This window comes from Cygnus atratus, chromosome 3 (genome assembly GCF_013377495.2).
Source record: "Cygnus atratus isolate AKBS03 ecotype Queensland, Australia chromosome 3, CAtr_DNAZoo_HiC_assembly, whole genome shotgun sequence".
Lineage (NCBI taxonomy): Eukaryota > Metazoa > Chordata > Aves > Anseriformes > Anatidae > Cygnus > Cygnus atratus.
This window is the reverse complement of record NC_066364.1, coordinates 4,640,874-4,654,991: the sequence shown is the minus strand read 5'-3', so window position 1 is coordinate 4,654,991 and position 14,118 is coordinate 4,640,874. Positions and strand designations below refer to the sequence as shown.

Here is a 14,118-nt window from a genome sequence, read left to right as displayed (position 1 = left end):
AAACCCATCCTGCAGAGCAGCAAGTATTAAGCTGATGATAACATTCCATGTAGGTATCGAAAAATATGTATGAAAAAAATTTATACACACACATACGTATGGCTTCTTTTGATGTTATAGAACTTCCTAGCCATAGGGAATAATATTTTCTCTTCTATTAATAGCCAGGCCAGTGTCATGCACTGCAGGGAGAAAAAATCAATGCTCATAGCTATAAACAAAATTGATCTTCTGTTTAAGCTAATCTTTAAGGGTTGCAAATTTAGGGTCAGGGTTAAGGTTACATAGAAAGCAAATGTTCAGATTCCCAACTGAGGGAAATGTATCCATTTTTTATGCATTTTTGATGCACAATAACCATAATGATAATTTGGGGAAATGTGTGCAGGTGCAAAGTCCACGCTAGGCACTTGCATATATGCAGGCAGATGAAGTAGATAACAGGATCTTGGCACTTCCTATTTGTGCGAAGAGGAATTGAAAATATGTTTCTATACATCAAAAAGGTAGACCAGAGGTTCAACTGATGCAAACAGGAGGTGAACCAATGACATTAACACAGATATGTTGATTTATCTAAAATGGTGTTATGAAATAGCTGTGTTAAGGATTGCAAAATTTCTCTCTTTCCCTATCATATATACATATAAATGTGTTTTTCATTTCTGCGCATGTGGCATGAATGTAGAGAGAAGATACAGAGGTATTTATTGTAGTCACAGATTTGTTTCATTAAGGAAATGCAGAGATATACTTTATTTAAATAACTTGATCATTGTTAGAAATAGCAATGAGGAGTCTACTTACAAGAAATAATATCTTCACTTTACCATCATTTAATACATGACCCATGTCTTTTTGCCCAACAAATATACAAGCTAAAATTATACCTTGGTCTTTGCTAATTTGAATACCAGTTTATGTTTTCATCTTGAATGAATGTCACTCACTGGTGACAAATGCACTTCCCTGTTGTTTTAAGTTTGGTTGGTTGGTTGGTTTTGTTTAATATTTTTTTTTCTGCTATACTCAGAAAAATATTTAAACATTTGTTTCAGCTGAGCACTTTGCTGAATGGGGTCAGTCAGCTATAGCTCATTGTCTCTAAACAACTCAAAACATTGTAGTTCAATGCAGTCATTTTATCACACAGTCAAAAATTGTTGATTGTCCATGTTTCATTCACTGGTCTGCAAATAATCATTTCCAAACAGTCATGCAATATGAATGGAGGGAAATTGCTTCTGAAATTCACACTTCAAGTCACAGTTTAGACACTGATTAATTAGGCTGTTCATAATGCTATTACATATACATATTTCTCTATAATAGTATACAGGAGGCAGAGAAGGAAGGAAGGAAGGAAGGAAGGAAGGAAGGAAGGAAGGAAGGAAGGAAGGAAGGAAGGAAGGAAATGGATTGTTTTTCACAGTTGACAAAAATATATTTAAAAAAAAATTATCTTTCATACTATGGAACTAACATTTTTAACTCTTTTGATGCATTTTCTAGGTGAACATTATTACATTCTTATTGTCTCTTTTCTTCTTATATTTCAGGCACAATACAAATCCAAATACTTGTTTAGGCCATTTTCCACAGTCCATTGAATTCCAGAGAAAGAATTCCACTGACTTGGATGATCTTTGGATCAGGTCCCTCATGCAAGAGAGCACTAGTCTTTTACTGCCTGACCCTTCCACCTTCAATAGCGTGCTCAGGCCCACAAAGGTCAGAGAGACAACTGGCTTATGCAGGGATTACTGACCTGAGTCAAGGTTGCAGAATGGAGCTCACAGTGGGCTATAACAGCACATTCTTTATCAATCCTCCATTAGCTATTTTCAGGGTGCAAATAGTGTCTCCTCTACCGGAGATACCATTCCAGAATCAGATCTTGCAGACAAGATCTTATTTCCAGAAATAAATAAATTAAAATTAAATCTCTTTTTTTCCAAATGCCCAATTTCAAAGTAACAGAAATCCCGAAACCACTTGATTTTATGCATGAGCTATTATGATCAGTTGGGAAATTAAAATATGTTTTTAAAGCATAAATACCTATTCCCTTGGTAGAATCTTATGTCTCTGAATTAGTTGGCTTCAGTTTTGGGGATATGTCTTATGCATTTTAATAGCAAATGCCTGAATACTCAGCCAATAAAAAATATATACTGACTTTTTTTGCAGCTACCCAGGATTCTTGGGTCAATACAAGTCCCATTTTCAAATATGTTAACAAATATATGTGTTCAGTACAAATTATATATTACTTAACCTAAATACAGATTTATTTGAGCTATTCAGAGCAATTCCAGGCTCTTGAGGAAAGAATCTCTTTAAAATATTAATACTGTTACACCTAATTTTAAAGTGTTAAGGCTACAAATTAACTGTAAGGAGTAAAATAAATCCTTGAAAATTTATACCCACACAGGAAACCAGGTGAGGAAAAAGCTATCAATACATGACTCGTGAGCTGAAGACACAGATGTCAGCCTTACCTTTGAATTTGCTCTTTTAAGTTTGTGACATAACCTCAATGTTATTTAAACATATAGTAGAGCTGTGTGTTTAATTAGGTAAGGAAACTTGCTCACTATTACTGCCAATGCATAAGTATATGAGCACAGTGGAGTACACTCAATAATCCAAAGAACCTGACACTGTATTATTTATTGGAATGTCTGCATTAATTATGGATGATTCTAATATAAGGTACATATTTAATACATCACAGTCTACAGATGTTTTCATTCTCCACTACCAGAGAAAAGTTTAATGGTGAGATTTTGCCTCAAATATTGAAAGGCATCCAGAAAATAATATGGGTAATATCATGTTAACCAGTTTGTAAGCAGAAGCATTTCTAAAGGCCTAGTTTAGCTGGTTACATGGGGGAGAGTTTGGTTTAAAATTGCCTGTGGGCTAAGACTGGCAAGATACATACACACAAAAGGTTTAATTAGATGCACTAGTTAACTGTCAGATTTTGTGTTTCATCATCAGAGTTTTTTCCTGAACAGCAAAATATAAGGTTGTGATGACAGTTGCCACTGAACTTTGATGGATTGGCACAAAATCCCTGTCACACATAGGTCTTTCCTTTTGCTTTTATGGAGTATGGATACAATACTATATCACTGAGCAGGAATATCCCAGACATTTTCCTATAGTGCTTTCCATAAAAATAAACTTTGTAACTTTTCTTCAGTAACAAGTTTAAAAAAGAAGCAGTGAAAGTGTCTTACATATTTCATTGAAAGTGAAATATTTTAAGGAAAGTACAGACATCACAATTCACCAAAGCCAAGTGGGAGTGGCAGGGAAGGATAGTTCTTCAAATTCTAATTTTTTCCACTGTTACATCCTGGTCCTCAGGAATACCACTGTTGAAATGCATAAACTTTTCAAAAAATTATTGAACCTAGAAAGGCTAGGCTGGATGGGGCTTTGGACAGCATGGGGTGAGGGCAGGGATTGTACCCATGGCAGGGGGTTGGAATCAGGTGGGCTTTAAGGTCCCTGCCAACCCAAACCATTCTGTGATCTTACAATTCTATGACTAGGTTCAAATCTCCATATCACAAAAAGTGGAGAAAGAATTTGTGACGGGTACACTGTTAATGTTTAAGTCACATTTTGAGGCTTTTCACCATGGTGTGGTTTTCCAGAATCAGGTTTCATTCTGCTCTACTGCGAAATTGCTAACCTCATCTCATTTCATGAACAGAGATGGTTACGTCTCTGTTTCCTTTTAACAGTTTCTCAGTGTGACACTAACAGTGAAAATAACTTTCAGCACTGATATTGCAGAAGAATTCTTAGATGAAACAGTTAGAAAGTATGGTCAGAGTGAGAAAACACATGGTCACAACCTTAAAAAAAAAAAAATGATATCACAAAGAAAAGTTTTTAAGGAAAAACTTCTGGCTTCTGTCTTGATATAAACATGAGGGCATAAAACATTGCTGGATATCTGTGTCAGTGTCCTTTCCCAAAATTTGAAAACAGAGTTGAAAAGCATCAATTGCTTACAAGACAAGAGGAAATGACTGGAAAGCTACTGATGTGAAGGTAAGGCTCTTACATTGAAAATCAATTAGAGTCTAGTTAGGTGTCTGATTAAAATGAAATATTCCCTTTCACCAAAACAGCAAAACATACAGAATATGAGAAAATTAACAAATCATTAGATAGGCAACCAAAAGAGAGAGATTATTAAAGGATTCTCCCAAATTATCCTGATTCTGTTATGCACAAGAGTAAATTCAGATAGCCACAACCTTCAGATAGCCACAAAATCAGAAACAGATATAAGGGTGAAGGGAAAAAAGGTGACCTACATGAATGAGATAGATCAGGTAGAGAGAAAAGAGGTCTGTGAAGATTACTTAATGAACAGAAGAAAGTGTAAGAAATGTGAGAGCAGCCAAGTTGAGGAATGAAAGGATTGCACAAGAGAGCAATATAAATAAAGTAATAGGACATTCTTCAAGTACAGAAGAGGTCAATGGAAAATAAAAATGGCCTCTAAGAGATGACAGGAGCAATTGACAGAAGAAGTAGCTTTTTCTTTCAAGACAAAACTAGAAGGAGGGAAGGGGGGCTTTTTATTGTCTCAGTGTTTGCAGAAGTGGCAAGAGGACAGCTGCCACAGCCAGTCATCATGTTCCCCCGTAAGAGATGCGGTAGAGATGCTGAAAGAAATGAGGAACGTGGCAGTAAAAAGGCACTGGCAAAAGTGCAGTGTTGTGTGAGGTTTGGAAGGGGGAAAATCCCAAAAATGAAAGAGAGGAACCAGGCTGGCTTTCCTGATGCAGGTGCCTAAAGGAGAGAGAGAAAAGGCAGAGAGACAGCTTGAAAACACATCACTGGAGATAAAATAAATGACTTAAAGCAGGAGCATGTGAAAGACCCAGATAAACCAGAGGCTATTGTCAAGGAAGACTAGGTGGAGATGCCTCCATGGAGCAGGTACAGCCTAGGAGCCATGTAAGATGGGGCCATATGCAGCCTCCCCATTAGGATCTCCACCCCTCTACAAGCCTGAGCCAAGAGAAGTTGTTTTCTTGGGCTCTCACTGGAGAGCAAAGACAGATGGAATGGGACACTCAGCAGCTCAGGGAGCTGCAGAGAAACAGACTGGAATGCGAGAAAATGAGAAGGTTGTAAGATGAGTTGAGTGGCGAAGACAACCACAAGGTGCAGGTCCATGTGGGAAGTAACTCTTCCTACACAGAAACCACAACTCTGTCATTATGGAGTAGTATGCTTGAGGGAGAAAGCAAGGAAGTCACTTCACCAAGACATGTCAAAAGAAGTAACAGGGCAGAGACAAGGACTATGAGGCTCACAGCCCTCTTTGGCCAGCAGTGTGCAGCAGCCTGCAGAGAAGGAGACACTAAGGATGATGACGACAGTAGGAGATGAACCAGAAAAAAAGAGGGGAAGATGCTCTTTCAGTGACAGATAATGGCTGGGTCCTCCCCATCAAATGTTCAGGTTGCCTAAAAAGTCACGTTGCAATGTAGTGTCCACAAGCTCTAACCTTCTGATCCTTGCAGAGTGGTATGAATGGCATTCACTCCAAATGAGCATTGGTCTAGTTTTCTGCAAGGTAATATTGATTAACAATGGCTCCTTTGAAACCATCTCCCCTCTCTCTTACCCACTGACTGTGAGTGATGCCAAGCAATTGGTTAGAAATACAACTGCCTTTGAGTCTTCATGAAAACCTCAGCAAGAAGGAAGTCTTGCTGCCGTCAAAGAAATGACTGGAGACACCAGTTATACCCTTTAATTTTCAACTAATATATTCACAGCATTTTAATTGCTTGCAAATGCATTTTCTCTGTCCCATTATGTTGCCTTTCGGCTGTTGTGGTGAGGCAGAATACAAATTTGCAAGCAGGAGGAAATATGGTAGTGGGCATCAGAGAGGTTCACTACGTTCAGAGGGAAGGGGAATGAGCAGGTTTCTGCAGCAGCCCAGGACTGGACATCTCTGGTTCTGCAGCTGAGTTGAAGAAACCCCCTCCAAGATTCCCCCCACTTATTGCTCACAAGAGCAGCCTGTGAAATCCTATGTCAAATCTTTTTTTCCCTGCTTGGAGGAGAGAAAGCAATGCATAGCTATAACTTGTAAATTCAAAATAATTATTCTTAAAGAGAAACAAGTGAAAAAATCTATACTTCAACCCCTCAAAAGCTCACTCTGTGGTCTTTTTCCCCCACTGAGAGTTTATTGGGTTTATTTATTTAGCAAAGAGTTTGTCTCTCTCTGGATGAGTGGAAAGGTAGCACACAGACAGGTAAGAAGTGTGCCTGGAGATGGAGGTGGGCAATCTGTGTGTGCATGTGGGGGTGCTTCTCCCAAAGTTTTCCCTGCATGTGAAGTTCAGGGGAGGGAAGTGGGGTGATGATGCTCGGAGGGCCACGTTCAGGTTTACCCCCTCTGCTAGACATGAGTGAGAAGTTCATTGAGCTGGGGGAGTAGAAGAACCAGAAAACGCCTTGACTGGGGGATGAGACAAAGGACTGACAATAATAGATATGCAAACAATGAGCAGGAGCACAGTGACACAAAAAAAAAAATAAACAGCCTCTAGGCTTCTTTTGTTTTAGGCCAGCCTAGTGTCCCCAAAGCTCACAACCCCCAGACTTCAGGCTCAGCAGAAGACAAAAGGAAGGAAATATATATTATTAGCAAAGAGTCCTTGGTGGTCAGTGAAAGAGACATCTGTGGGTCCTTCACAGAAATAAAAAAAAGAAAAAAAAAAAAAGACATCACAGAGGATGAACCCTGCTCCAGAGATGTCCTGTCTCTGCTGGCCTCCAGCTCCCTGTGAAGACCCGAACTACTCTCCAGTTTCCTAAAGGCACAGAAAAAAAAAAAAAGAAAAAAAAAAAAGTCATCAGAAGTTTAGTTCCAGCAAGGACCTAGCTTTGGTAGACTCATGGTGGAAGAGAAGGTTCTTAATTTGGAAAATAAAAAATAAAAAAAAAAATACTGGGCAACCAGCAGAATGCAGTGGCTAAGAGAGAAAGGAAAAAAAATGCAATTTGGGGTTTCTAAATGCTGGGGAACACTTTCAGGTCAAACACGAGGTGAGTGAGCTCTGTGAGTCCAGTGAACTGCTCTCGTACAGCAGCCAGACAACAGTCCCAGACTGTCCCTGCAGCAGCATCAGCCACTTTGCACACTTCAGTGAACTACCAGGGAAACTGAGCTCATCCCAGAGGGAAGCCTATTTTTGTTTTTCCAGTATGCCTTCCCTTTTATCAGACCCTCCCCCCCTCAAAAAAAAAAAAAAAAGAACCAAAAAAATGATAAAAAAAAAAAAACACCTGCTGTAAACTAGAAACAGAAGCAAACTTTGAGTGGGGGATAAACAACGTGCCCAGGCACAACGAAACTCAACATGAAGTCTGGCTGCTCTGACCAGGAGCTTATGGTGCTGGTTGGACAACCAGAGAGATCCCAATTAACTTTCCTGAAAGAATTTCTTTGGGAGCAATTAATAAGTGCTTTGCAGTTTCACTCGTTATTAATTGGATTGGGGGGAACTAGGAGCGCAAACGGTCTATGTGATTTTTAGGGTCTGTAAGCGAAGCTAACAGATGGAACTGACCAGTAAAGTGCATCTGGCAAGCCGGGTTTCTTATAAACTTTCCTCCAAACAAAACCATTTCGCTGGCTTTGTTGTTGTTTGAAGCGAAGTTGGGCTCCGAGCTGCCTGGTGCTGCGGCTGTCAGTCTGTCCGGGCGGCTGTGTCTGGGGAGGGGGAAGGGGCCGGCCGGGTGCGATCTCTTGAAGCGGATCTCCTGCAGAGGGGTGATCTGCTGGCAGCTCGGGAAGGCATCAGTCCTTGGCCGTGTCCTCCGGCCCAGGTGCGGGCTGACGAACTCACCAAGGCACCCACAGGATGCAAGAGAAAGGAACTGCGCCTACACCCTGTCCCCACCTCTCCCGTAGCTTCCCACCCCCTAAAATAATAATAGGAATTGAATAGGCGGCCGAGGTGTCCTGTGGAGGTGACTTGGTGACATCGTTACTGCCCCGGAGAGATGGGAAATCACTGCAGGGGCTGCGCTGCCTCCCCTGCCCCAGTGGCCCTACTCGTATCCCCTTGTCCCTTGTGTCCCCGTTCATGCTGAGCTGGCCTCGCCTTGGCAAGATCAGGGAAAATCCCCTTCTCACCAAAAAAAAAAAAAAAAAAAAAAAAAGACTGGACTAAAGGAGAATATAACCTGTTGGGAGGAATCCACCTAGCTGGGAGATGAGGTTTTCCTGCTCTGTGGGATGGGGTTTCCCCTTCTCTAAGGGATGGGACACGTCTCGCTCCAACCGGAGGGTGTGCTCAAGGGGCCCGGACCCCTTTGGTGGGGGACTAACCCGTCCCGCTCCAGCCTGCTGTGGTTGCTGAAGCTGTGCTCGCCAGGCTCCCAGCAGTGTGCTGGAGTTTGCTGATCGAGATCTTGAAGGGTTCAAACAGAACCTGAATTTGGAAGAGTTCATAGAATTTTCTCAAATATATATTGGGGGGGAAGTGTATTGCGTTAGCCACATTAGAGCAATCACTGTAGGAAATCCAACTTAAGAGAAAAAACTATTCCTTCCTTCTTTCCTTCCTTCCTTCCTTCCTTCCTTCCTTCCTTCCTTCCTTCCTTCCTTCTTTCCTTCCTTCCTTCCTTCCTTCCCTCTTTCCTTCCTTCCTTCCTTCCCTCCTTCCTTCCTTCCTTCCTTCCTTCCTTCCTTCCTTCCTTCCTTCTCGTTCCCCTCCTATAGCTCTTTCTTCACTAAGAAAGGTGTGTGTTGGGGGGGGGCACACAACTCTGTCGAGATGAGTTCGCTCGCACAGTGCTGTAGAGGTAGAAAGTGTTTGCTGCTGACCCTTGTGCACGCCTGGATAATCGCACTTTTCCATTTCAGACAATGCATTTCAATTCCAGTCGTGTGCCTTTGTCCATTTGTATAAAGAAAAGAGGACTGAATGACAGGTCCTGTTAGCCTGCATGAACAGATACCAATAAACCCTCCCAAAACCTGGACCTTAAAAAAAAATAAAAAATAAAAAAATGAGGAAGGAGAGAGAGGAAGAGAGCCACATGCCTATTTGCCTGCGGCTTATTATTAAGACACCTTCGCTGCTCAAACACTTAAAAGCAAACCAAATTAAATGGCAATTAAAAGCAAGTTACACCCTCTCCTATCTCCGGGCTTATCATTTGTGGAAGCTAGCCATCAGCGGAGCCACCCCGGCGGGAAATGCCATTTGGGCTGGCATCTTCTCGGGGGGCGTGTGGCTCCCCCCGAGCTTCGCCTGGGCGCGGGCGGCCCCTCTGGGAGCCCCCCGTGCAGTCACCCGGAGAGCCCCTACCAGGGGCAGGAGCACAGGCACAGGGCTGAGAAGGCAGGGGTCTGATCCCCGCCTGGAAACTCCTTGGACCGGTGTCATTAAATAAATAAGGAACGTAACCCCTCAGCTGTGCGACCCAGCCTCTGTGCAGTCCCACCAGTAAAATATATCAGCACTGAGAAATGTCGAAGGGAAAACAGCTATCAAGGGTCTTTAGCTTGTGCGTTTCCTTCTTTATTTTTTTTTCTTTCTCATATGTACATAAATGTAATTCCGTCGATATATATGTATTTTAAGTATAATTCCATATAATATGCCACTGCAGTGATACTTCGTGGTCTCACCCTAGTTTTATGTTTTGAAATTGCTATTTAAAGAAGCCTGCAAGATAGCATATTAGGCAGCTGTAAAAGCAGGTTGGAGTGTGGGGTGGACTTAAATTCGATGTAAATGTAAGGGTAAAAAAAAAAAAAAAAAAAAAAAACACAACAACATAGTTTTCATTTAGAAAAAAAAATACAGTTAAACAGACACACATACAGATGTGCAATCTTAGATTCTGGTCAATATTTAAAAGCAGTATAATCAACAGGAAGGAGCACTTACCTATTGAAAAGGACGGTTTAATAATATATATTAATATATATTAGCTTTATGTCTTCCCAATAAAATGTACACAAAATACCCCCTTCGATCAGATTAGCTCCCATATTAGCCTGGGTAAGAAAAAGCATTCTAAAGAGTGGAGGAAAAATGTATAAAAATGTTGAAAGAACCTACAGTTCCTTATTAGGCGAAGATACAATATTTATTCCTTGTCTCCTGGGATGAAGCTCCTCTATCTATTGTCCTCCCAGTTCTCAGTGCTGATGCTTAATTTTCAAAACTTCTATATTACCAAGGGACCTACGACATCAGCCAAAGAAATACCCAGCAAGTACAAAATCTGATCCAGGGAGCAGCTTTTGTGCAGAGGGAAAATTTTGTTCCTACAGGTTTTTAAGGAGGTGCATGGAAAAGCGAGAGATCTGATCTATGCAGATACATTGCAAATTCTCTCTGTCTGTAGAGATTTTTTCTAAAAAAAAAGTGGGGAAATACATGAACTTTGGATTTTTCAAATTTTATTTTATTTTATTTTTTAATTTGGAGAGGGGAATTTTATCCAGACCTTTTTTTTTTTTTTTTTTCCTCTCTTTTTTTCGGAGAACCAAAAAATGTCAACTACCTTTCCAGGTCTCGTCCACGATGCAGAGGTATTTTGTGTGTGTGAGTGTGTGAGTGTGTGTGTGCGCGCGTGTGTGGATGTGTGTGCGTGTGTGTGCATATGTGTGTGTGAATGTGCCTGTGTGGTTGTTTCCATTTTTTTAAATCCATATTGGACCGTTACATTTAATTATAATCCAGCTTCAGAGATAACTTAAAGAAGTATAGAGAGAAAATTCGTTATGACATCTGTCGCCAGAAAGGGCAACTCATTACCACGTTAAAACCGTTGCCAGAACGAAAATCAGAATAATACCCCTAATAATATAATGAAGTGGAGAGAAATCACCACCAGCTCGCCAGGAATGGGGAGTTCTCGCTATAAAACAGGACTCCCCTTTTCTTTCGAAACGCAGGAAAAGGAGGGGGGGTGGAATTTTGGATCTGATTCGTTATTTAAAAAAGAAAGAAAAATAGGGGTTCAAAAAAAAAAAGAAGGGAAGGAAGGAAGAAAGGAAGGCAAGCAGGCGGCAAAGCTTTCTCAATGTGTAACGCTGTAACATAGGGACGGGACTTGTGTGTATTCTCGGTAGTTTCCTCTGTTTGATGAGTTTTTGTGTCAGCCCCAGATATTACAGCTGTGATCAGGAGGTGGATGGATAGATAGATGAATGGATGGACAGATAGATAGATTTTATTTCAGTGCGTGGATTCCTTTCGCTCGGCGGTATTAAGGGCAGGCTGGGCTGTTTATGATTTTTTGAACAGACCTTTATGGCATCAGCCCAAGGTAGGAAAGGATCTTTTGTTGCTGGGGTTGCAGCTCGCAGGCTTAGACGCTTCTGCAGTGGGAGAAGCTATGCAGGACAGCGTGCTTGGAAGAACCGCACCCGGGGCTTTAAATGACAAACCTCCAGTTTTGGGGTCTTCTTTTCACTTCTTCCTTTCAGATACGTCATGACGGATCAAACAGTTACCGTTTGATGCAGCTTGGATGCCTGGAGTCTGTGGCCAACTCGACCGTCGCCTATTCCTCCTCGTCTCCTCTCACTTACTCTACCACGGGCACCGAGTTCGCCTCCCCGTACTTCTCCACTAACCACCAGTACACCCCACTGCATCACCAGTCCTTCCACTACGAGTTCCAACACAGCCACCCGGCAGTCAACCCCGACGCTTACTCCTTGAACTCTCTCCACCACTCCCAGCAATACTACCAGCAGATCCACCATGGGGAACCCACTGATTTTATCAACCTGCACAATGCGCGGGCGCTCAAGTCCTCTTGCTTGGACGAGCAGAGGAGAGAGCTGGGGTGCTTAGATGCTTACCGCCGCCACGACCTGTCTCTTATGAGCCATGGGTCCCAATATGGGATGCATCCAGATCAAAGACTCCTGCCAGGACCAAGCCTCGGGCTTGCAGCCTCGGGAGCAGACGATTTGCAGGTAAATAGCATGCGATCTCCTTTCGAGGCACCTTCTTCTCCCCTCCCCCTGCCCTGGTCCCCCCCCCCCGCCCTCCCCATTTTCCTCTACTCAGAATAACTCTCGTGTAGCTCATACAAAGGAGGGAAGATTCATCCCAAACCCGATCCGGAGCCTGTCCCCTCCAGAAGAGCAGCAATAAAAATGTGAAAAAGCGAGGGATTTTGCTCGCCAAACAAAAAACTCGCTCCTGCCTTCAGCGGGGGGGACTCATCCGGAGATCTCGGGGTGCGTGTGTCCCTATGTGTCCCTGTCCCTGTGTGCCAGTTCTAACCAAAGGCACCAGCACCAAAAACTAAACCAAACCAAAGACACCTTTCCGCTTTTCCTAAACTTTTCCCTGCTTTCGGCAAACGGAAGCGTTTAAATAACTTGCACCGACACCGCAGGCAAATGTGGTCAGGAAGGGATGGAGCAGGGAAAGAGAAAAAAGGCAGGGCAGAAAAAAGGTGGCTTTCCGACAAACATACAAAGGCAAGCTTTCCGTTGGACTCCGAGGCGTGAAGTAAGGGAGAAATAAACGGGAGTAAATGTTCGTCAGAAATGCTCTGTATGATAAAACTGCCTCGCAATATCCGATCTAGACGTTAACAGGGAGAGAGATATAAGAAGATGCAGCTGAATTCATCTATCTACTCAATGAGCTGTTCCCCCCCCCCCCAGCCCCCCAACCGGCACCTGGACCCATAAAAAATTCTATTTCTATGTATCTTAATCTCAGCTTTATCCGCTCAGAAATCCTTTCCCCTTGAACTAAAAATTCACCTCTAGTAAATGAAGCTGGTACCGAAATGAAAATTGTTTCCAAAATTGCAAACAACGCCCTCCTGTATATAACAGCCATTTCGAAAACTCCCCCAAATCAAGAGCAAACCTTCCTTCTTCCGACCAGCTGAAGAACTAAAGCTCCCCAAACAGCAGAGAGAGACAAATAGGACCGTATTTACTGTACTTACTTTTCCCTCAAATCTCGCTCCCAGTCATACAAAGCTCTCTATGTTGTTCTTTCCAAAAAATATATAGCCGTCAAAGATTCGGAAAAACCCGAAGTTTATAAAATTAAGAAGGTTTATTTTCTTCCCTTGAAAACAAACAAACAAACAAAATCCTAAAACCTCTATTTACATTGGAGAAAAAAAATATCTCTCTCCTTTTTTTTTTTTTTTTTTTTTTAAGGAGGAAAACAATCCAACAACCCAACAACAAAGAACGTTATCTTTTATATATCTGATGAGGAAACCCTAACTATTTAAACCTGGCTTTCTCCATTAAAATTCACTATATAATTTTATCCTCTCTGGGCATTTTTTGTTTACATTTTTCACAAGGATCTCCTTATGTTACCCCCCTCAAAAAAAAAAAAAAAAAATCTGCCATTCACTGCTCAGCCCAACTAAAACCTATTTACTCCTTTTTATAACCACGTCTGCTGCTGATTTTTTTGTATCTGTACAAATTTTTTTTCTTTGGCAGGCACAAAGCCTTGTATTTTTCAAAAGAGGGGATTAGGAACGTTTGCAAGACAGCAGACAATGCCTAAGTCCCGGGCAAAAAAGCACCATAGTTTATCCAATTTTCGACTTAGTGCCATTCAACTGGTCATTTATGCAATGTCATCCGACCAAACAACATGTTTCCCTTAAAAAAAAAAAAAAAAAAGAGGTTGGTTAAGCTGCTAGAGGCAAATTCTTTTTTTGTTTATTTAAAGAAGAAAAAAATAAACAGAATTTCTTTCGAAAATATTATTTTTTCGATCACACTTTATTTGAAGATAAATAGCCTCGTTTCCCTAGTTAACGCCTTTGTAGCTTATCTTTTCTTTATTTTTCCTCCTCCCTCCTTTCCCGAACAGATGAGGGAAGTGTTCTGGGGTATCTAAAAGCTTAAGAAGCGAGATGTTGAAAATATGAATATTTATCTTTATGATTTAGCTGATTCAGAATACACTTGGACACTTGCGAATATCACCTTGGGCTTAGTGGGAAGCTTTTTGGTGGCGAACAGAAAGAAGACAGAACACAAATAGTTTTAAACCAAAATTATGGTCTAACCAGTCTTCCCCC

The 14,118-nt window shown here is 41.6% G+C and overlaps 1 protein-coding gene across 1 annotated transcript in view; it reads left to right on the top strand.

Moving 5' to 3' along the window:
* The first annotated feature begins 10,579 nt into the window (after positions 1-10,579).
* Positions 10,580-14,118, top strand: part of TFAP2D (transcription factor AP-2 delta) — a 49,903-nt gene continuing 46,364 nt past the window's right edge. Inside the window, exons 1-2 of the mRNA XM_035563697.1 lie at positions 10,580-10,618; positions 11,519-12,016. Coding sequence (XP_035419590.1) covers positions 10,580-10,618; positions 11,519-12,016 — 537 coding nt within the window. The remainder of the gene's footprint in view (positions 10,619-11,518; positions 12,017-14,118) is intronic.